Source organism: Delphinus delphis, chromosome 20, assembly GCF_949987515.2.
Source record: "Delphinus delphis chromosome 20, mDelDel1.2, whole genome shotgun sequence".
NCBI lineage: Eukaryota > Metazoa > Chordata > Mammalia > Artiodactyla > Delphinidae > Delphinus > Delphinus delphis.
The window spans coordinates 2,736,829-2,761,169 of NC_082702.1; the positions used below are offsets into that span (position 1 = coordinate 2,736,829).

The window sequence follows — 24,341 nt, forward strand, 5'->3', positions numbered from 1 at the left end:
TGAGTTCTAAATGCTGCCCTAATACTTTAATCCTGTGCTAGATAGCTAGGACCTGAAAAACTGCAGTCTGGGGAATTCCCTGCTGGTCCAGAGGGCCTGGGTTCAATCCCTGGTTGGGGAAATAAATCCCACAAGCCACATGGTGCGGCCAAAAGAAAAAAAAAGTGCAGCGTCTGCCCTGTGATGTGCAGTCTATTCCACGACGTTGCACAGGAGGCCACCTGCACATTCTAAAGCTTCTCAAGGTCCTGTGATGGTCACTAGGGAGACAGAATTCAGGAAACCACCCTCTAGACCTTCCAAACTGGGTCCAGGTTCAGCCTAGTACACATCCAAGAGAAATTCACTTTAATTTGTTTATTAATGGACTAAACTCCTTCAAAAAAAAAGTTGAATCATACTTCACTTTTTATTTTTATTTATTTTTTTTTTTGTTTGCGGTACACGGGCCTCTCACTGCCGTGGCCTCTCCCATTGCAGAGCACAGGCTCCAGACGCTTAGGCCCAGCGGCCACGGCTCACGGGCCCAGCCGCTCCGCGGCACGTGGGATCTTCCCGGACCGGGGCACGAACCCGTGTCCGCTGCCTCGGCAGGCGGACTCTCAACCACTGCGCCACCAGGGAAGCCCTTATTTATTTATTTTTAATTAATTAATTTATTTTTGGCTGCATGGGGTCTTCATTGCTGTACGCGGGCTTTCTCTAGTTGCAGAGACCTGGGGCTACTCTTTGTTGCGGTGTGCGGGCTTCTAATTGTGGTGGCTTCTCTTGTTGCAGAGCATGGGCTCTAGGTGCACGGGCTTCAGTAGTTGTGGCACACGGGCTCAGTTGTTCCGTGGCATGTGGGATCTTCCCGGAGCAGGGCTCGAACCCGTGTCCCCTGCATTGGCAGGCAGATTCCCAACCACTGCGCCACCAGGGAAGTCCCACACTTCACTTTTTAAAAAAGAGTTCCTTAAACATGAGGTGATTTCCCTGTTCCATCACCTGCTATATTATCTCCCTCAGAAATTTTCTCTGGACACTGTTTTTTTCCTATTTTTTATTATTATTTTAAAAACTTTTTATTTTGTATTGGATTGGAGTATAGCCAATTAACAATGTTGTGATAGTTTCAGGTGCACAGCAAAAGGACTCAGCCCTACATATACATGTATCCATTCTCCCCCAAAGTCTCCTCCCATCCAGCCTGCCACATAACATTGAGCAGAGTTCCCTGTGCTATACAATAGTGGACCCTCTTTCGAGGCAAGATGTTTTCCTTCGTAACAGTTGATGTACAAGTCTATTTGTAAATAAACAACACTTGACAAGTTTTTGAATTGCATTCATGCACATTTTTAATTCAATTCTCACAATACTCCAGTAGGTGAGTCAGATATTTCCCAGAGACAATGTTAACATGACATATTCAATGACTTCCAGAAGCCAGGAGTAGAAGTGAGCTGGAACGCTGCTTACCGTGGTGCCCCCAATTCCGTGACTAATCTATGTCTGACATGTGACCTTCAGTATCTCCGAGGGAGCTATTTGGAGGTCACGCGTTACACCATTTCCCAGAACTAACTGAGCCATTGTAGACTCAGAAGGGCCCACAGAATAGGAAACCATTGCCCAATTTTTCATCAGGAAAAAGTTATCCAGGGCGTCACCGGATCAATTCGTCCACTCTGCCTTATCACAGCACTCATCTTTCCAATCCTGAACTATCTTCAGGATTTTGTTGTTCACTACTGGGCCCTCCAGTCTTCTCATCATATCCACTCCATCGCTCTGTTTCTTCTCCCTGAGAAGGATAAGAATCAGGTTTGGTTCTCCTGTGCTCAGTTTTCTTTTGCAGTGCTGGAAAATATGTAAGACCTCTAGGACAGAAATTTACCACCCATGAGATTGATATAGTAAGTCCCCTACATATGAACACATTCCGTTCTGAGAGCACGTTTGTCAGTCCAATTTGTTCATAAGTCCAACAAAGTTAGCCTAGGTACCCAACTAACACAATCAGCTATATAGTACTGTACTATAATAGGTTTATAATACCTTTCACGCAAATAATACATAAAAGCAAAGAAAACATTTTTAATCTTACAGAACAGTACCTTGAAAAGTACAGTAGTACAGTATAACAGCTAGCATACAGGGGCTGCACTGAGTGAACAGGCAAGAAGAGTTACTGACTGGAGGAGGGAGAGGAGGTGGCAGATGGCAGAGCTGAAGGATCCTCAGCCATAGGAGACAGAGGGCAAGATGCACAACCAGTAGAGGACGCACGCACGAGACAATGTATGCCAGACAGGCATACACAGATGTGAATGCACGTTCACATCTCTGAAAGCTCGCAACTTGAAGGTTCATACGTAGGGGACTTAATGTAAATGGAATATTGCCTGCCGTATCAGTAAACAAAGGATGTCACAGTCATCAGTGATTGCAACCCAGTGGTGAGCTGGTGAGCACCGAGGGAACTCAGGAAGGAAACAAAGAACACCTGCCATCTAGCAGCCATCAGACTGCAGCCACTCCCCACGGTGAGCCCTGAGGGAACTCAGGATGAGAAAACACAGGATACTAGCCCCAAGTAGCTGAGATACATAGCAAAGGAATGATTTCAGTGAGCCCAGACTCTTGCATCTTCCCATACATAGAAAAGTGCTATATGCCTTAACTCGAGGTATCTGCTTTTCTTTTATTAAGAGTAATCTTTTGTTCCTACCACCTGCCCTTTGTTGCAAAACTCCTATATATCCTAGCTCTCCCCTCACCTCCTCAGAGCAGTTTCCTCAGGGTTACTTGAGACTCTGACTCCTGGGCTTGAAGTCCTAAAAATTCCTACTGAATAAAACCTACCTCTCAACTTTTAGGCTGTGAATATATTTTTCAAGTCAACAAGCTCAAGATCAATGGTGCAGCTCTCAAGAGCTCAGGGATGAAGCCCAGGTGCCTTGGATCCACCAATTACAAGGTGTGGCAGGTGACTCCAAGTGGCCCCAAAGATCCTTCTTCCTGTTATTCACACTATCATGTAGCCCCCTCTCTCACTGGGCTATAGTGGGTCTGTGTGACCGTTAGAGTAAAGCAGAAGGGATGGGTCTTTCAAGATTCAGTAATAAAGGACTGTGGCTCTGTTTTGGGCACTTTTGCCCCCCCTCTTCCCCCTTCCTCCCTCTCCCATCACTTGTTCAGGAGGGAGCTAGCTGCAACATTAGGAGCAGCCTTGCAGAGGGCAACTGAGGCCTCCTGCCAACAGCCACATGGGTGAGCTTGGAGGTTGGTCCTCCAGCCTCATCACCTTCCAGTCAACACCTTAACTCAGCTTGTAAAAGAGTCTGAGTAGAACCATCCAGTTAAACTGCTCCTGTATTTCTGACCTTCAGAAATTTTACAACAGATGTGTGTTGCCTTATTAAGCATTGAGATAATTTGTTCCAGGGCAATAGATAATGAATACACCAGCTGTTTCCTATGACCTATACCCAGAATCCATCGATAATTGAGATCATGATGGTCTCAGGCACTGAACTTAGTGCCTTATAGATGCACTTTCTTCCAATCCTCATAGTATCTCCTGGAGGAGGATGCCAACCCAAAATTACAGATGGAGAAACAGAAAGATCCACTAAGCCCTTCACAGCCGCAGATCTGGTAAGTGATGATAACACATTCATTTGTTTAAGACAGGAGAGAAGATGAAGAAACAAACAGTTTAAGAGCAGATGGCTACGTTTTTACTTTTTTTTTTTTTTACAGTTGGCCAAGAGGCACATGAAAAGATGCTCAACATCGCTAATTATTAGAGAAATGCGAAGCAAAACTACGATGAGGGGACCTCCCTGGCGGTCCAGTGGTTAAGACTCTGCACTTCCAATGCAGGGGGTGCGGATTTGACCCTTGGTCGGGGAGCTAAGATCCCACAAGCTGTGAGGCATAGCCAAAAATAAATAAATAAAAAATTAAAAAAAAAACTGCAATGAGCTACCATCTCATACCAGTCAGAACGGCCATCATCAAAAAATCTAGAAACAATAAATGCTGGAGAGGGTGTGGAGAAAAGGGAACCCTCCTACATTGTTGGTGGGAGTATAAATTGGTACAGCCACTATGGAGAACAGTGTGGAGTTTCCTTAAGAAACTAAAAATAGAGCTACCATAAGATCCAGCAATCCCATTCCTGGGCATATATCCAGAGAAAACCATAACCTGAAAGAAAACATGCCCCCCAGTGTTCACTGTAGCACTGTTTCTGATAACCAAGACATGAAGCAACTTAAATGTCCATCAACAGAGGAATGGGTAAAGAAGATGTGCTACATATATACAATGGAATATTAATTACTCAGCCATAAAAAAGAACGAAATAATGCAATTTGCAGCAACATGCATGGGCTGGAGATTATCATACTGAGTGAAGTAAGTCAGACAGAGAAAGACAAATACCATATGATATTGCTTATATGCGGAATCTAAAAGAAATGATACAAATGAACTGATTTACAAAACAGAAACAGACTCACAGACTTAGAGAATGAACTTATGGTTACGGGGTTGGGGGGAAGAGTGGGGAGGAGGGGTAGATTGGGAGTCTGGGATTGATATGTACACACTATACTTAAAATAGATAACCAACAAAGACCTACTGTAAAAAACAAACAAATATTTTTAAAATGCAAAAAAAAAAAAAAAGAGCAGACAGTAGAATCCAGGTTTATTTTCTCATTTCACACGCAGGAGTTGTGGTTTGTCAGCCACATGAAGGAAACTATAAATCCCCAGGAGGGCTTCCCTGGTGGCGCAGTGGTTAAGAAGCCACCTGCCAATGCAAGGGACACGGGTTCGAGCCCTGGTCCGGGAAGATCCCACATGCCGCGGAGCAACTAAGCCCGTGCGCCACAACTACTGAGCCTGCGCTCTAGAGCCCGCGAGCCACAACTACCGAAGCCCACGCACCTAGAGCCCGTGCTCCGCAACAAGAGAAGCCACTGCAATGAGAAGCCCACGCACCGCAACGAAGAGTAGCCCCCACTCGATGCAACTAGAGAAAGCCCATGCGCAGCAACGAAGACCCAATGCCACCAAAAATAAATAAATAAAATAAAAAATTTATTAAAATAAAAATCCCCAGGAAAGGAACAAAGGTCGTTAGCAACATCTGCCAACAGCATTTGGGGTCCAGAATCTCACTGCTGCTGAGGAGGTTTCCTAGGGCTATGCATCCTGCACAGGGAACCCAGCGGAGACTTACAGAGAGACCTCAGATCCCCACTTCCTCTTCCTGACGGCCTCACGCAGGTGGAGGATGCCCCCGAACCCGATGTCGTTCTTGCTCAAGTCCAGGTATCTCAGAGTTTGGTTGTTGAGGAGCACAGAAGCCATGGCCTGGCAGCAGCCGGAGGTGAACAGGCACTTGTCCAGCCTGTGGGAGAGAAACAGGCAGCAGAAAAGTCACCACATCCCTCCCCTGAGAGCTGAGCCAGCCTAGCTGCTCACAGCCTGGAAATCACACTCTGACCGGAATGAGTCATTTCATTCCAAGGAGCTTATTTTTCTTTTCAAAAATGTTATTTTAGGGCTTCCCTGGTGGCGCAGTGGTTGAGAATCTGCCTGCTAATGCAGGGGACACGGGTTCGAGCCCTGGTCTGGGAAGATGCCACATGCCACGGAGCAACTGTGCCCGTGAGCCACAACTACTGAGCCTGCGCGTCTGGAGCCTGTGCTCCGCAACAAGAGAGGCCATGATAGCGAGAGGCCTGCGCACCGCGATGAAGAGTGGCCCCCGCTTGCCACAACTAGAGACAGCCCTCGCACAGAAATGAAGACCCAACACAGCCAGAAAGATAAATAAATAAACAAATGTGGGGTTTAAAAAAAAAAAAAAAGAAAAGAATTAAAAAAAAATGTTATTTTATTTTGGAGTATAGTTGATTAACAATGTTGTGTTAGTTTCAGACATACAGCAAAGGGATTCAGTTGTACATATACATGTACCTATTCTTTTTCAAATTCTTTTCCCATTTAGGTTATTACAGAATATTAAGCAGAGTTCTCTGTACTAAGTCCTTGTTGATTATTTTAAATATAGTAGTAGGACTTCCCTGGTGGCACAGTGGTTAAGAACCCACCTGCCAATGCAGGGGACAGGGGTTCGATCCCTGGTCAGGGAAGATCCCACATGCTGTGGAGCAACTAAGCCCGTGCGCCACAACTACTGAGCCTGTGCTCTAGAGCCCATGAGCCACAACTACTGAAGCCATGCACCTAGAGCCCGTGCTCTGCAACAAGAGAAGCCACCGCAATGAGAAGCCTGCACACCGCAACAAAGAGTAGCCACTGCTCGCCGCAACTAGAGAAAGCCCGCGGGCAGCAATGAAGACCCGACGCAGCCAAAATAAAATAAATAAAAAAATAATTAAAAAAAAAACCCAACCCAAGACTAACTTTCTGGAGTAAAAGAATTGTGACCTCCAGAACTCCCTTCGAGTAATTATCAACAAAAATGAAATCCATTATCAGGACTAATCCTAGAAATTAAGGATGTAACCTACTGTGATTTAAATGCTCTAGAGTTATGTGATATCACTTATATGTGCCATATTAAAAAGAACACAAATGAGTATATATGCAAAATAAAAGGGAGGCAGGAGATAGATGGGCTCCAGGCTAGCCATTTACAACTGGCCTCCTGCTTACACTTCCTTGGGTGAGAAGAAGGTGGGCTCCAGGCCAGACATTCATTATCAGCCCCCCTGTTTACATTTCCTGAAGCAAGAGACAAGTGGACTCCAGGACTACATATTTATGACCGGACTCCTGTCTATATTTCAAGATCTGCACCTCGATATAAAAACCAGTAACAGAAATAGGGTAAATAACTAGACACTGGACGTTTTTATGGCAGGGACAGAGTGGGACAAACTCTGTTGAAAGATCAAGAGGTTACGTATTTCCCATCCTTGGGGCAAGGGAGACATTGCATATGTGCAGAAAGGCTCCTTGGGGGTCAAAAAGGAGGGGCACCACCCCACAACATGTGATGCTAAGGCCCTCCCATAGGGCTCTGGGCTGAAATCCATCTTGGAAAAAAGTTGCACACACAAGTTGGGGAAGGTCCTAGGGAAGGTCAGGTGTGGAAAAAGAAATCAGATAACTGGCCAAAGGGAAACAAAGACCCGGAAGAACTGCCCTATATGAATGACGTAACCGCCTTTTTATGGGGCTCTTCCTCATCGGGGGGACGCCCACATCCTTTCCCTCCGAGTGTGCGTCTCTGCCCTGCTTCTATCTTAACTAAGCAAACTGTTTCTGTGTGCTCTCCCACTTGTTGTTGTGCTATGTCTCTAATAATAAACTTTGTACCTGTTTTACAGGTTTCTTTTTTTGCCTCCGTGAGAAATGCATTTTTCACTGGGGCAAGAGCCAGCGGGTGTGGTGGCTGGGATTCCTGGTTTTCATCCAGGCTCCCCAGGTTCAGTCCCTGGGCAGGGAATTAAGATCTCGCTTCACGCCACCGCTCACTGCTGCCTCTCCTAGATCAGAAGCAGTCTCAGAGACATAGAAAACAAACTGGTGGTTACCAAAGGGGAGAGGGAAGAGAGGAGGGACAAATTAGGTGTACTGAATTAAGAGGTACAAACTATTATGTATAAAATAGATAAGCAACAAGAACATATTGTACAGCATAGGGGATTGTAACCATTATCTTATAATAATGTTTAATGGGGGTATAATCTATCAAAATACAGAATCACTATGCTGTACACCTAAAACTAATATAATATTATAAATCAACTATACTTCAATAAAGAATAAAAGCTAACATTTCTGAGTGAAAAAAGTGACCTAGACTTAGAACCCAGATCATACCAATAGTGAACAGAAAATGCAGGTAGGAAAGAGGCAAAAAAAAGTTGTATATGTATAACTGAATCACTTTGCTGTACATCTGAAACTAACACAACATTGTTAATCAACTACACGCCAATAAAAAAAAAACTCAAAAAAAAGTTTCAACCTTTGTCATCAGAGATGTCTATAAATCTTTTCTAAATATTTAGGGTAACCACTAAAACAATTAAAAATAGGATGAATTCTTTCAAATCACTTGGCTAGTATGCATGTTAGCATAGAGACCTTTAGGAGAAGGAAAAAACATACACACAAAAAGGATTCCCTAAGAATAAACATTGATTTTGGAAGACTCGCCATCTAAGGTATTAGTCTAAGATTAACAAATTCTTCTTTATCTTTCATTGAATGGAAGAATTTAACAATGGTCCTTAAACTCTGACATTCACAGGAATCATGGGAGGTGTTTGTGAAGCACAGACTGGGGTGTCCCCCACCCTCAGGGCACCACAAGATCCAGCAACCCCACTTCTGGGAATGGACCCAAAGGAATCGAAACCAGGGTATGGAAGAGACGCCTGCACCCTCATGTTCATAGCAGCACTATTCACAATAGCCAAGACACGGAAGCAACCTCTATTCCCATCGACAGACGAATGGGTAAAGAAGATGTGGCACATACGTACAATGGAATACTACTCAGCCGATAAAAAGAATGAAATTCTGTTTGCGACAACATGGGTGGACCTTGAGGGCATTATGCTCAGTGACATAAACCAGACACAGAGAGACAAATGATGCAAGAATTTGCCTTTCTAACAACTTCCCTGCTGAAAAAGTTCCTAGTCTGAGGACTGTCCTTTGAGAACCACTGCTCTGAAGTTTCCAAGTCCTCCAACCAAATGGAGGGAACACCCCAGAAGTGCAAAACACACTCCCACATTCTACCCCAAGAGAATTTTACAGACACTCGGTCTCAAAGAAGGAAACGGGGACAACTTACTCAAGAATCTGTAGGCCAGAGTCAGGGTTCATCAGGGCCTGACAGAGCAGGATAAGCCCGTCGTCCTTCAGGCTGTTAAAACCAAGGTCCAGACTTCTCAGGTTTTTATTTTTATCAAGAGCAGAAGCCATATCCGGACAGCACTCAGAGGTCAAGGCACAATTTCTCAGCCTGCAGAGAAACACCAACCAAAACACCCTTAGCTTTCTTTCCCGCCTTTTTTTTTTTTGGTATAACAGCTTTATCAAGATATAATTAACGTGCCATATAGTTCACCCATTGGGAGTGTACACACCATTGGTTTTCAGTATATTTACAGAGTTGCACAACATTTACCATGATTCTAGACCATTTTCATCACCCCAAAAAGGAAAACGGTGTACCTTTTAGCAGTCATTCCCAATTTCTTCCCCCACCCACCCCAGCTCTAGCAACCACTAATCTGATTTCTCTTCCTGTCAATTTGCCTCTTCTAGACATTTAATATAAATAGAATCATACTATATGTGGTCTTTTGTGATTGGCTTCTTTCAGTTAGCATAATATTTTCAAGATTCATCCACTTGGCATGTATTAATATATAGTTTGTTGCTTTTTATGGTTGAATAATATTCCATCATATGGAGAGACCACACTTTATCCATTCATCAGCTTTTGGACACTTGGATTGTTTCCCACTTTTTTGTTACTACAAATAATGCTGCTATGGAAATCCGTGTACGATTTTTTGTGCAGATTTTGTTTTTATTTCTCTTGCATGTATACCAAGGAGTAGAACTGCTGACTCATGTTACGTTTCTGTTTAACCTTTTGAGGAGACACCCGTCTGTCTTCCGAAGCAGCTGCACAATTTCCTGCTTCTTTTTGGGATCCTGAAAGCTTCAATGGGTTCAGGGGGTATTGTGTGTCAGTTCGGCATTTCTGGTTTTACCAGCCAGCAAATTTCTTTACGGTTTAAGACAGTCTGAGTTTAATTTCTGTCAATGACAGCCAATGTGCCCTGATACCTAGGGGAAGTCATTTAAAGAATTCAGGATAGAGTGAGATAAACACCAAACAGGATATCACTTAGTATGTATGCTGGTCCATATCACTGAGGTTGATACACGCCTCACTTCTGAGCAGAAAGCCAGGTCACATTACATTATTCTGATCTCAGAGGTATAACTCTCACTCCCAAACTCTGGGAGTTAGAGGAATGCATTGGATCAGAGGTTCCCAAACTTTCTCCATTTATGCCCTCCTTAGCATCTCACTTTTTTCACATCACCCCTGTACTTCATTAAATTTTGCTCTGTGGAATTCCCTGGGGGTCCACGGGTTAGGACTCCAGGCTTTCACTGCCGGGGGCCTGGGGTTCGATCCCTGGTCAGGGAACTGAGATCCCACAAGCCGTACGGCATGGCCAAAAAAAAAAAAAAAAATCTGTTAAAAAACATTCTTGCAATGCACTTGCTCTCGTGATCGCAATTGCTAAAGACAGAGCTTTGCAAAGATATGACATCATTGAAAGGAAGTAGCACAACCTGATGTTAGAACAGAACTACCTCAAGCTAATAGCTCTTGCGGCGATGATGTCAGTATCTCTTACATTTAAAATATCCTGCAGCGCCTCTGTGAGTTCACCCCTGGGTACCTCGGCACACAGTTTGAGAACTCTGCCGCTAGATAATTTATCTCTGAGACTGAAATCATAACCACCTTCCTCTTCATTATGCTTTCTTCCAGTATCAGCACAATGCCTAATATGCAGTAGGCGCTTAAAAAGTATGTTGCATAAATGGACACACATATCACAGTTGCTCTCCATTGCCCTATTCTACTCCAGGGAGTTCCAAAAAGAGGACATTTTGGGACTTACACCAGCCTCTGCAGAGGATACTGAGAGCATTGCAAGGCGTTCCAAAGCTGTTTCGCCCCATCGTCCTTCAAGGCATTTTTTGCCAAGCTCAAATGGGTCAGGTTCTTGTTACTCGCAAGAGAAGAGATAAGACTTTTGCAGGAAAGTGACGTGAGGTCACAATTCTCCAACCTGTGGGACAGACACACACAGACAGGGTGCAATTTAATTCATGCCTGCGACAGGATTTTCCTTGTCTCGTGCTGAGAGACGAAGATTTCAATCAGGGCTTTCCTTCTAAATGCAAACGCCTCATCCTACTCCTGTTACCAGCCCTTAGGGCTTCTCAGATCTAAGGGGGAGGATAGAACTTTGATGTGAGAAGCAATTGGGGATCAGGAAAACAGTTACAGAGCGGGATGAAGAGGGAAGAGAAAGGGACCAGCAATGACTAAACAGTAAATAACATGTATGGAGGTGACCTGGGAAGAGACACCATCTCACAAGGTAAAGAAAGATAGAAACACGCACTGAAGACAGAAGCGGGCACTCGTATTAGAGAAACTAAGATGTATAGGAAGGTCCTGAAAACGTTTTCATGTGTGGTGAGGGAAGTGCAAACGTAAACAAGAAAGTATCTAATGTTGTAATAACTTTGTATGGTGACAGATGATAACTAGACTTATCATGGAGATCATTTTGTAACGTAGAAAAATATCAGGTCGTACACCTGAAACTCATATAATATTGTAAGTCAATTATACTTCAATTAAAAAATAATAAAGTGGTACTTGAGTCATAAATAAACAATAACATGTTATTTTCTGCTCAACAGATTGGCAAAAGCAGTAACAGTAACAAGAGTCGGATGAGAATTTGGAGTTGGGGGAACTTTCATACACACCGTTGGTGGGACTGCAAATTGGTACCAACTGTCTGGAAACAAGCCTGGTAGAACTGAAGATGAATGCTCTCCATGACGTGGCAATTCTACTAGCGTGTGTCGGTGTGTCAGTGTGTGTGTGTGTGTGTGTGTGTGTGTGTGTGTGTGTGTGTGTGTGTGTGTTAATAGCTCAACCCTCGGTGGCAAGTAAGATGGACACCTAAATTGTTGCACATTTATACAAATGTTATCATTCAGCACCAAAGAGGAACAGCCTATAGAAACTACAAAACACTGATGAAGACTAAAACGTCGGTTGATGGGAAAAAGCACACATGCTCAATGAGGCCACTTATGTGAAATTCAAAGCACGGCAAAACTGTGCTCTGTTTAAGGATCCATGTACAGTATTATCAGTGTAAATACAAATAAGGAGCCTGATCAACCCAATTCAAGATGGCTATGGGGGCGTGGGGGTCATGGACTTGGGGATTGATATGATCAGTGGGGAAGGAAAATAGTACGGTTAAGGTTCTATTTCAAAAACTGGATGATGGATACATCAGGCTCATTACAGTTATATATTCTAGGATATTAGGTGCGAATATGTACTTTTATGTAGTTCTGTCTCTCTGTCTCTGTCTCTCTGTCTGTCTGTCTCTCTCTCAGCTCAAGCCTTCACTGCCCCATCTATGTCATTAACAATCACCACTTAATTTTGCTCCATTATACACACATTCCCCCATTTCTGTTTTTCTCCTAGAAACACTCAATCTACCAAACAACTGGGCAACAGCATGACAACCACAAAAAGACTTACGACAGCTTCTCCAGTTGGGCCACTGGCAGGTGGTGACATGGCTCAAACCTCTCCAGGGAGCTACGTTTCAGCATTAGAGTCTTCAGGTGAACATTGTTTTTGAGATTCCTGGCGAGATCAGCCCAATTTCTCGGGCTGAAAGGGCAATCTTCCACCCTACAGAAGCCACGCAAAAACACTGAACCTTAGCTCCTGGGGAAAATGGTACCCACATAGCCACCTAGACCTCACCTACTGTCTCACATCCTTGTTCTTCACCCAAGAGTGACTGGAGGGGTGATTTCCATCTTGCCTGAGTGAACCTGCATCAAATTCGGCGTCTGAATTGCAAATAATCAATAGAAAATAATACACACTCAGGGCCATGACAAATTGGCATGGGCTGTCAGGCTTTAATTCCAAACCAGGGACTTGATTCTGCCCCTGAAACACAACTTCTTTTAAACATTTATTGGCCAAACCATTTTCAGGATAAAGAATGAGATTCAGTTAAACTATGGCCCGTGGACCAAATTTGCATTACCACCTGGTCCTGTACAGCCTGTGAACTGAGTAATCTAAAATTTTTCTAAAATTTGGGCTTCCCTGGTGGCGCAGTGGTTGGGAGTCTGCCTGCTGATGCAGGGGACGCGGGTTCGTGCCCCGGTCTGGGAAGATCCCACATGCCGTGGAGTGGCTGGGCCCGTGAGCCATGGCCGCTGAGCCTGTGCATCCGGAGCCTGCGCTCCACAACGGGAGAGGCCACAACAGTGAGAGGCCCGCGTACCGCAAAAAAAAAAAATTCAAATTTATTTTTGGCTGTGTTGGGTCTTTGTTGCTGCACATGGGCTTTCTCTAGCCGCAGCGAGAGGGGGTTACTCTTTGTTGCAGTGCGCGGGCTTCTCATTGCGGTGGCTTCTCTTGTTGTCGAGCATAGGTTCTAAGGCGCACGGGCTCAGTAGTTGTGGCTCGCGGGCTCTAGAGCGCAGGCTCAGTAGCTGTGGCGCACGGGCTTAGTTGCTCCGTGACATGTGGGATCTTCCCGGACCAGGGCTCGAACTCATGGCCCCTGCATTGGCAGGCGGATTCTTAAGCACTGCACCACCAGGGAAATCCCTAAAATTTTTTTTAATAGTTAAAGAATATTTTGTGACACATGAAAATTAAATGAAATTCAAATTGCAGTGTTCATACATAAAATCACTAGTAAATTATATAATTATTACAGTTATTAATAACACAATTGATACTTAATAAATCATTAAAGTTATTGATGAACTCTAGGAATACATAATTATTAATCATAATCAAGTTTTATTGGAACACGACCATGCCTATTCATTTGCATATTGGCAATGGATATTTTAGCTCTCTGTCACCACTATTTAATTCAGATGTTATAGCAGAGTTGAACAGTCGTGACAGAGACTGTACGTCTTGCAAAGTTGAAAATATTCCTTACCCGGCCCTTCATAGAGAAGGTTTGCTGAACACTGACACCGATAATAATATAGTAAGAAAAATTAGGAAGTAATGAGTTTTAACTATTGCCTTTGTTTTTTAATATAATTTATTCGATACTAAGTTTGTGTGAGTTAGTTTTTTAATAATGCTGTCTAACAACCTTCACCAAATTCCTGAATGTTTAACGATCAGCTCTTGCAAGCCAGGGTGGGCTGGCCCAAGCTCACCCCTAAGGCTATGGTTTCTCTATCTCAGACACACCTGGGACATCAAATTGTAGTTTTCAAGCTGAGTGAAACTTAGAACCCGAGGGTAGAATGGTGGTTGCAGGGGCTGGGGTGGGGGAAATGATGGTCAACGGGCACAAACTTCCAGTTATAAGATGAATAACTTCTGGAGACCTAATGTACATCATGGTGACGATGGTCAACAAGACTGTAGTGTATACTTGACGTTTGCTAAGAGAGTTGATCTCAAGTGTTCAGATGGTGGCTTTGTGAGGTGGCACATGGGTTATGTAGCCTGACTGTGGCAATCATTTCACAGTGCATACATATATGAAACTGTCACCTTAAAAAATATCTGAGTGAACAGCCATAAAAAATAATGAAATATTGCCATTCGCGGCAACATGGATAGACCCAGAGATTATCATACTGAGTGAAGTGATTTAACGGCAAATATTTTGATATCACTTATAGTGGAATCTAAAACATAACATAAATAAATGTATTTATGAAAGAGAAACAAACTCACAGACATAGAAAATAAACTTATGGTTACCAAAGGGGAAAGGGGTGGGGAGAGGGATAAATCAGGAGTTTGGGATTAACAGATATACACCATTATATATAAAATACATACACAATAAGGGTTTACTGTGTAGCACAGGGAACTATGTTCAATATCTCACAATAACCTATAATGGATGAGCACCTGCAAAAATATATGTATAACACAACAATGTAAAGCAATTATACTCCAATAAAGATGTTAAAAATATATATATGTAGGGCTTCCCTGGCGGCCCAGCGCTTAAGAATCCTGCCTGCCTGCCAATGCAGGGGACACGGGTTCGAGCCCTGGTCCGGGAAGATCCCACATGCCGCAGAGCAACTAAGCCCGTGTGCCACAACTACTGAGCCGGCGCTCTAGAGCCTGCGAGCCACAACTACTGAAGTTGTAGGCCCGCACGCCTAGAGCCCGTGCTCCGCAACAAGAGCAGCCACCGCAATGAGAAGCCCGCGCACTGCAGCAAACACCCAACTCAGCCAAAAATAAATAAATAAATATATTAATAAATAAATAAATATATTAAAAAATATTAAAAATATATATAAAAATATAATATAATATATATATGTATATACATACATATATACACATATATACATACATACATACATATGTATATACATATATACATATATACATACATATATATACATATATACATATATATGTATATATGTAAATATGCTGTACACCCGGAACTAACACAATATTGTAAATCAACTATACTTTGATAAAAGAAAAAAGCTGAGTGAAACTGACAACTGATTGCAGTAAGATGTCAGGCAGGCTGAGCATGTAACCCCCCACCTCTGAACGGACTGCCTGGGTACCAGGGTTCTCTCTCCATCCCTCCCAGTCTCACCTCAGACACTGTAGAAAACACTGGGGGTGTTTCAAGGCATTGCACAGAAACTCCATGACCTGGCATCTCACTTCCGTGTCTTGTATTTCCAAGTATCTCAGGTACTGGTTTTCCACCAAAACCCTGATTAAGTCTTCATTCAACACGAGGGGGCTCACGTGCCTAAAGCTGCAGAGGTAAGCAGTGTCCGGTTATCATAGGCTCGCATCAGCCCATCAGCTCTTTTTTCTTGAACAGCTTTATTGAGGTATAATCGACACACCAAAAAAAGTGCATCTATCATATACCTAATGCACCCAACTTCATGAGTTTGGATGTGTTCATACACCCATGAAACCATCACCACAATCAAGGTGGCTCATTAGTTTTTTTTCCCCTCCAGCTTTGTTGAGATGATACAGATAACAATGTATCGGTTTAGTGTACATCGCTTGTTGATTGGATGCACTTACATATTGCAAAATGACCACCACTTGAGCATCAGCTAACTGCCTCCATCTGGCCACATACTTACCATTTCTTTTTTGGGGTGAGAACATTGAAGATCTATTTTCTTAGCAACTTTCAAGTATACCATACAGTATTGTTAACTATAGTCACCATGCTGTGCATGAGATCCCCAGAAAGTATTCAATGTTTAACTGGGAGTTTATAGTACTTTTTTTTTTTTTTTTTTTTTTGCGGTACGCAGGCCTGTCACTGTTGTGGCCTCTCCCGTTGCGGAGCACAGGCTCCTGACGCGCAGGCTCAGCGGCCATGGTTCACGGGCCCAGCCGCTTTGCGGAATGTGGGATCTTCCTGGACCGGGGCACGAACCCGTGTCCCCTGCATCGGCAGGCGGACTCTCAACCACTGCGCCACCAGGGAAGCCCTATAGTACATTTTGACCAACATTTCCCCATTTGCTAATTAGTTCTTCTTCATTCAATCAGTCCATAAATGCGTGAGGCCCCTTTCTGTGCAGCCCAAGGCTCCAAACTGGATTCTCTTCTCAGCTCAGCCTCCTAGTTGGACGACCTTACGTGAGTCACTTAATCTCCCCAAGATTCATTTCACATCCTCGAGAGAGCTCATGACATTTTCCACTTAGGATGGTCGTGAGAATTAACACTAGTGATGCCTGTAAGAGGTTCTGCATAGGACTTGATGCAGAAAGGAAGGCACTCAAAAAAGGGGAGCTAGGGACTTCCCGGGTGGTCCAGGGGTTAAGACTGCGCCTTCCAATGCAGGGGGTGTGGGTTCGACCTCTGGTCCGGGAGCTAAGATTCCCACATGCCTTGTGGCCAGAAAAGCAAAACATAAAACAAAAGCAATAGTGTAACAAATTGAATAAAGATTTTTAAAAAATTGGTCCACATCAAAAAAAATCTTTTTAAAACAATGGGAGTTAATGATAATCTTTATAATAACAGGAGAGAAAATAGGTCAGATACTGGTCAAGTGGGCTATTTCAAGGAATTTTGATGAAGTATTGAGTTTCTGGGTTTTAAAAACCATAGGGAGAGGGTGTATAAGGTAATAGCTAAGAGAACTGATTCTGGAGTTTAAATCTGTATTCCAATTACGTACCAGCTGTGTAACCTCATGCCCTAGCTTCCTCATGAAATACCTACTTCTTTAGGATGGCTGTGAGTTTTAAGAGCACTGAACTGTAATGCTGGACCTAAGACAGCCCAGCAGAGGGTGAGCGCTACATAAATGTCTGTACATTTTTTGCTATTGAAGATAATGTTGCAGTGATGGTCTCAACCATTCCTCTGAGTATGTGCATGTGTATTTACCTTGGGTGGATTTAAAAAAGTGGACCTTGGGGTCAAGGTGTACATGCATTTTTCATTTCGTAGAGCCTGCCAAACGGCAGCTGGATCTGGCTCACCTTCTTCCCTCTTTCATGGAAATCTTGACCTGTGACACGCAGGGGCCTGCTAAGCGTGTGTGGTGTGGTGATGGAGGAGGCGAGCCTCAGACCACCTGAGATGGGGAGCGTTCCCCAAAGCTTACCAGCTGTGTGATCTCAGACAAGTCACTCAACCTCTCTGGTTCTCCCTTTAAAAAAAATCAGGATAACAGTACTTACCCCAAAGGAATGCAGTGGTACACCACACTAAGTACCTGCTTAGCACATCACCACTCAGGCAGTAAAAACAACTAGGACTTCTAGTTTTTTGAGGAACCTCCATGCCGTTTTCCACAGTGGCCACCAATTCATGTTTTCACCAACAGTGCACTGGGGTTCTCTTTTCTCTGCATCCTCACCAACACTTATTATCTCTCGTGTTTTTGAAGACAGGTGTGAGGTGATATGTCATGGTGGTTTTCATCTGCATTCCTCTAATGTTTAGTGATGTTGAGCCTCTTTTCATGAGCCTGTTGGCCATCTGTATGTCTTCTTTAGAAAAACGACCTCACTTACAGGTGGAATCTAAAAAATAATGAAACTCATAGAAAAAGAGATCAGATTTATGGTTGTCAGAGGCAGGGGTGGGGGAATTGAGCAAAGGTGGTCAGAAGGTACAAGCTTCCAATTATGAGACAAATAAGTGCTGGGGTGACTGTAGTTAACCATGCTGTGTGGTAGATTTGAAAGATGCTAAGAGAGTAGACCATTCAATCACTAGGAAAGAACATTTTGGGAACTGTACGAGGTGATGGATGGTAACTAAACTTACTGTGCTCGTCATTTTGCAATATATGTATGTCAAGTCATTAGGCTGTAACACTTAAACCTACAGTGTTATAGGTCAGCTATATCTCAGTAAGACTAGGAAAAAAACCTACGGACGTGGATGCCTTGAGCATGTCTAGCGTGAGCAGAGAGGGAAACAGACTGTTTCCATGGAATTCCTTCCAACTAGGATTTGTTTTATACTCACATCAGTTTTTGGAGTTTACAGTGTGGGTGTTTCAGTGCTGTAGAAAGGACCTTCACTGAATCAGGGTCCATAGTACTGTTTGTCACAGCCAGGACTTCCAAACTCTCATGTGTCCTAAACACAGAGCAGAAGTCTTGCCACCAGAGGTAACACCTATCACTGCCCTCTGGTCTGTGTGGGAGAAAAAGAGAAAAGGGCTCATCGTTAGAGATTAAGCTTGAGAAAACCTACTAGCAAACCCGGGGCTTCCTTATGATCACAGACCCCTTTGTGACTTTCAAAAGATGCCCTCATTTAAGAAGATGCCCAGCAGAACTGTTACAGGATTTTTCATTTCATTCCAGGAAGACTCGTGGCCTCACTTATATGGTCCTATGACTTAGGGAAAAAAGGAGTTGCTTTTTAATCACTTAGGATTTATATGAGGGCAGAGATTAGGATGCAAAACATAATCCATATTCTTACTCTGTGCTTATGAAATTGTTACTAAAAAGAAAAAACTCTATATAGGAACAGAATAAGGGAAAATTATTCTTTCTTTTTGGGGGTGGGGGAGGGGCACGGTGAACCAGAATCCAAAATCCAGAGAAAGATCTGCACGTAGTGTCTTTGGCTCTGGGAACACCTCGAATTTTCTCCTTCATTCTTCCCCATCATAGGAAGTCTCGTTGGACAGCACTTCCTTAGAGACTAAAAGGCTTATGATATACAGAATCGGGGTGACAGTTGAAACAGAGTCCCCACATACATGGGAAGGAGGGTGTGCAGCATAGAGGCAAGGTAGGTGAACCACTCATCTTGTTTTTTTCCAGGATTCTCCCAGTTTTAGCATGGAAATCGGCACCCCAGGAACACCTTCTGTTTGTTTTTGTTTTTTTTTTTAACATCTTTATTGGAGTATAATTGCTTTACAGTGGTGTGTTAGTTGCTGCTGTATAGCAAAGTGAATCAGCTATGCATATACATATATCCCCATATCTCCTCCCTCTTTCATCTCCCTCCCATTCTCCCTATCCCACCCCTCTAGGTGGTCACAAAGCACCGAGCTGATCTCTCTGTGCTATGCGGCTGCATCCTACTTGCTACCTATTTTACATTGCGTTCTGTTTTTAAGACTGAAAGTCCCATGTGCAAGGGATCCCCTCAAGACGGAGGTGGTCGCCCTAGATGCCCAGGAGATGGTAGGCAAGGTCCCCGATAGGACCGTGAATCTACCAAGGGAGAGATGGGTGCACTTACCCAGAGGCAGGAAGGGGATCCGGGTAGAGCCTGCTCGCTCTGGTGATGATCAGGGTGATCGTCAGCTCTAACTCCTGCAAACGTCGACAGAACTTGAGGCAAAAGGCAGACACTTGCACATCTTTACTTCTGCTGATGACCAAAGTAGCTTTACGATAGCTGTTTAGGATCTGACTCACAAATACCTCCTCCCGGATTTCATGCAGACAGTGGAACAGCTGTGGAACCCCGTGGTGCGGGGTTGGTGGGTCACATTCATGAGGCTCGGCTGCGACTTTCAGCAATTTCTTCTTGTTGCCCAAGGACACCTTGCATCCGAACACCCGCTCCACGGCTAGAGCGCACGCGTCATTTAAAAGGCCAAATAAAAAAAGAGCCATCTGGGCGAGATGGTTCCTCTTTCTTCCGGGATGTGCTATCAGACGTAGGACGTGGAACCGGTCCAACACATGGAAATTTCTGAGTCTTCGTGGGAAGCAGAGAACATACAACAAGGCAGCAAAAAATTCCTGGAAGCTCAAGTGGGCAAAGGCGTAAAGGTCTCTGTTGCCCACCACCCTTCGAAAGATATTCGCGCTGAGAAAAGTCTCGACGTCTGTTTCATCCAGTCTGGCCAGATTGAGATCTCTCTTATTAAACACCCATCTCCTTTCCCACATACCCTCTGCGGCCAAGGAGCACAGACCTTTCAATTGTTCTTGGTGAGTCGTATTGAAAAGGTCTCTAACCCTGGTTGGAAACAAGCTGGAAAGAAAGTGGACGAATACAGCTGTGGCGTTTGGAAATGTGTGCAGGAGATTTGCTCCTCTCTCCATCTGCTGTTTCAGACAAGAACATACCATCCAGCAGATGACAGGGACCTGGCACATGGAGAAGAGAATCGTGTTTCCCATGACAAAACTCAAGGCTTCATCAGCTTCGTGCTTGTTTCTGAAGTACGTCCTGAAATACCTGGATCTCTCAGGCACGCTAAACCCTGTAAGGGTTATCAGAGACGGGCATTTCAGAAAGGGATTCAAGTTCTTCCAAGAGGTGAACCTCAGGAAGATGATTAGCGTGGCCCCGGGGAGCATTCTTTTGCTCAGCAAACTGGTCAGGAGGACAGACCAGGGCACCTTCTGGCTCCAGTCTTCACTCAGGTCCTCTGGTCTATCTATGAGGGTTGAGGTTAGTTCCTCAAAACCATCAAAGAAGAGCAGAAGCTGGTCTGCTTTGGATATGATCTTGGACGCCAGAGCCCGAGACCCGGACAACTTGCGTGCGATGAGCTCAGCGAAGCTCTGCTCGTCCAACTGGTCCATCTCCTGGCAATGGAAGTAGAAAGCGTTCCAGAGCTTGTGGGCATAGAACTTGTTTTCTGCCCATTCTAACATCACTTTTTTGGCCAGGCTTGTTTTTCCAACCCCGGCGACCCCCTGAAGAACCACAGTCTTGGGCTGTCTTCCTTGAGGTTTTCTGGGAAGAAGTAGACAGGGTAAGAATGTTTCTTCTCTGTGTAGGTCTTGGTAAAAGAAGTCCATGTGGTTCCCAGGCCAAGCGGTGCTGTTCCGTAGGGTCGAATATTCATTCATCAAGTGTAGTCTGTACTCCCGTAATTTATCTGGATGAATGAGAAGGGAGAGATACAGGGTACAGCATCAGTTGTTTGTGAGAACTGACTGAACAACCAGAAAACGAGGCTTGACGTCTACATCCAGCTCCAGGACACAGTGCATCAATCACGCACGTTTCCGGAGAGCAGTGCATCAATTAAGAAGCTGCAAGGAACAGAACAGACAACTTGAAGTGACTCAGACAAAGCAAGAGCTGCTCTTTACATAAGAAGTGGGGGGAGGTTATAAAGTTCTTGAAATTGGTTCAGTGACCCCATAGCTTCTATTGGCTCCGCAGTTCTTTTGGTCCCTTCTTCCTATTTCTTAATTCTCAGAAGATGGCTGGGGTAGCTTTACCTATGTTATTTGTATTTTTTAAATTAAAAAATATATTTTAAAATTTTATTTTGGCTGCATCATACGGCTTGTGGGATCTTAGCCTCCCCAACCAGGGATGGAATCTGGGCCCTCAGCAGTGAAAGCGCTGAGTCCTAATCACTGGACCCCCAGGGAGTTCCCTAGAATCCTACTTTGATGGTCCAGGATAATGGAGTAGGGGAAGGAGGGATGGATTAAGATAGCTGCTGTGTTTGCCTATCTACTGACCATTCCTCGCCTGGCAACAGCACCCTAAATTTTTTGGAGAACTGCCCCCTTCGCACTCTCCGACCGTTACTTTGGACTGTGGCTGGACTTACCATCAAGCTGTCTCATAAGCACATAAGCCAGTGTCCACCCGCCAGAGCATTTCACCACATTATTCATCGAGGAGCTCATGGTCTCAGTTCATTCAGGGGAGTGAGCTCCAGGACTTGTGTTGGAAAAATGAGAAATAAGCACTCTGTTTTCCTGCTGGTGTTGCTAAGGGCAGCTGGTGGCAGAAACGGCCAGTGTGCAGAGGAGGGACCACTCAAGACTGAATCCAATGGAAGGAGGGAGAGAAGTGACGTCTCAAGGATGTAGCCTGAGCCCCTGCATCCAGCTGGGTCAGTGGCTGGACTTCCCGCTTAGGTGAGTACACAGCTGCTCTCTTTTCTGAAGTTCTGATTCACAGAAGGGACACTAGACATATGCATTTACAACCTGCTTTGCCTTGGGGACTGGGCTTCTCATCCCCACCCATAGCCTGTTTTCCACCAGAATCTGCACAGGGCCAGCACGTACCAGCCTCATCTTCCTCCAAGTTCATTTGTGTTTCTCTTGGGTTCAAGGCCTCCGGTTCCAAGTTAGGTAAAATGTCTGGAACAGACAAACAAAGAGCCCCTCATTGGAATGATAAGGTGGACAGAACAGGGAGAGCAGCACGGAGGTAACGGGACCTTTTAGGATAGCGGCAGCCACGTCATTCACGAGTCTCATTCTCTCACCACCTTAGTTCAGGGAGAAGAAGATGACCTAGACCTCCCATCTCGGTGTTAGGAAGTGTGCAAAGGGTGGTGTGTCAGAAGGTCCTGAGGAGGGTGTTTAATAACATATAAATGTACAGCCCAGCCAAACACTGCACTCACACACACACACACACACACACACACGTAAAACACATAAACACTTTAATACACACGTATGTGCATTTAGGAAGCAACCTAAATGTCCATCGACAGATGAATGGGTAAAAAAGATGTGGTACATGCATACAATGGAATAGTACTCAGCTCCAAGAAAGAACGAAATAATGCCCTTTGCAGCAACATGGATGGAATCAGAGATATGTGGAATCCAGAAAATGATACAAATGAACTTATTTACAAAACAGGAATAGACCCACACACACAGAAAGCAAACTTATGGTTACCAAAGGGAAAAGGTATGAGGAGGGATAAATTGGGAGATTGGGATCAACATACACACACTACTATATATAAAATAGATAACTAATAAGGACCTACTGTATAGCACAGGGAACTCTATTCAGTACTCTGTAATGGTCTATATGGGAAAAGAATCTAAAAGAGAGTGGATATATGTATATGTATAACTGATTCACTTTGCTGTACTAACACCTGAAACTGAAACTAACACAACACGGTAAATCAACTATACTCCAATAAAAATTTAAAAAATAATAAAATAAACAACAATATCCTACTGTATAGCACAGGGAACTCTACTCAATATTTTGTAATAAGCTATAATGGAAAAGAATCTGAAAAAGAATATATATATATATGAATCACTGTGCTGTACACCTGAAACTAACCCAACAGTGTAAATCAACTATACTTCAATGAAAAAGGGAGCCAATTTCCAAATTAAAAAACAAAACCATAGTCGACAGAAATAAATAAACGCTTTAATATCCATGTATGCATGTGCTATATGTGTATATATCTATGCACGTGCATAGTTAGATGTATAAGAACATAAAGTGTAAACATAGTGTACCTACACAGGAGAGGCTAGTGAAGCGCTTAGGTCTGCAGCACCCAAGCCCAACCGCATCTTGTATACCAGATTCTCACTCACCATTCAGCTCCATCTGTACCCGAAGGCACAGTTCTGCCTGGTCCATCTTGGCGAAGATGTCGTGAGTCACCTCCCAAGCGAGGCGTCCAGGGAAGGACTCGATTAGGAGGTGAACCACCTCCGCCCACCGGGCTGTCTTCAGCTGGTCCCAGCTGATCTGGAGAGAGCCAGGTCTGGGGCTCTCTTCCACTAAAAGCTGCTTGAACCTCTGGAGATTCTCCTTGCTTAAATAGACCATGTACAGCATGACTCCGTCTTTGAAAGGGAAGGCGGAGGAGGAAGAGGATGGGAAGAAAGAAGGCGAGTGAGCGGAGGAAGGGGGGGGAGAAGGAGGTGAGGAAGAGCGGGGGGAAGAGTCAGAATCCCAGCTCACGTCACTCATCTTTACCCGAGGCCGAGAGCCTCAGCGCCAGCGATAAAGAGGACCAGTTGGAAGAGAGAAGAGACGCGACCTGGGGAGACATGAAGTTATAGGAACGTGAGAACACCACCCCAGGGGACAGATTTATGTAATCCATACCTGATGGAGCATACCATGTGCTGGATATCCTCTTCCCCTCCCTTCCTCCAAGATTCTCTGGCCTGCGGAAAGACCTGGGAGCCCCTCCACTATTGGGGCTCAGTGTTTAGACTCAAAACCACGTTGTAGTTTTTAATTCTCTATGCCACTTATTAGCAAGGTGACTTTG

General features: G+C 44.2%; 1 protein-coding gene across 1 annotated transcript; it reads right to left on the reverse strand.

The window, feature by feature from the left end:
* Nucleotides 1-1,656: 1,656 nt before the first annotated feature.
* On the reverse strand, nt 1,657-24,034 carry NLRP8 (NLR family pyrin domain containing 8). The gene is made up of 10 exons (XM_060000580.1): nt 23,653-24,034; nt 22,354-22,428; nt 19,598-21,197; nt 18,359-18,529; nt 15,486-15,653; nt 12,386-12,541; nt 10,704-10,874; nt 8,843-9,013; nt 5,240-5,410; nt 1,657-1,786 (listed from the first exon to the last, which is right to left on the reverse strand). Exons 1-10 carry the CDS (start codon nt 24,032-24,034, stop codon nt 1,657-1,659), a joined length of 3,195 nt encoding a protein of 1,064 aa, XP_059856563.1.
* Between the last annotated feature and the right edge of the window lie 307 nt (nt 24,035-24,341).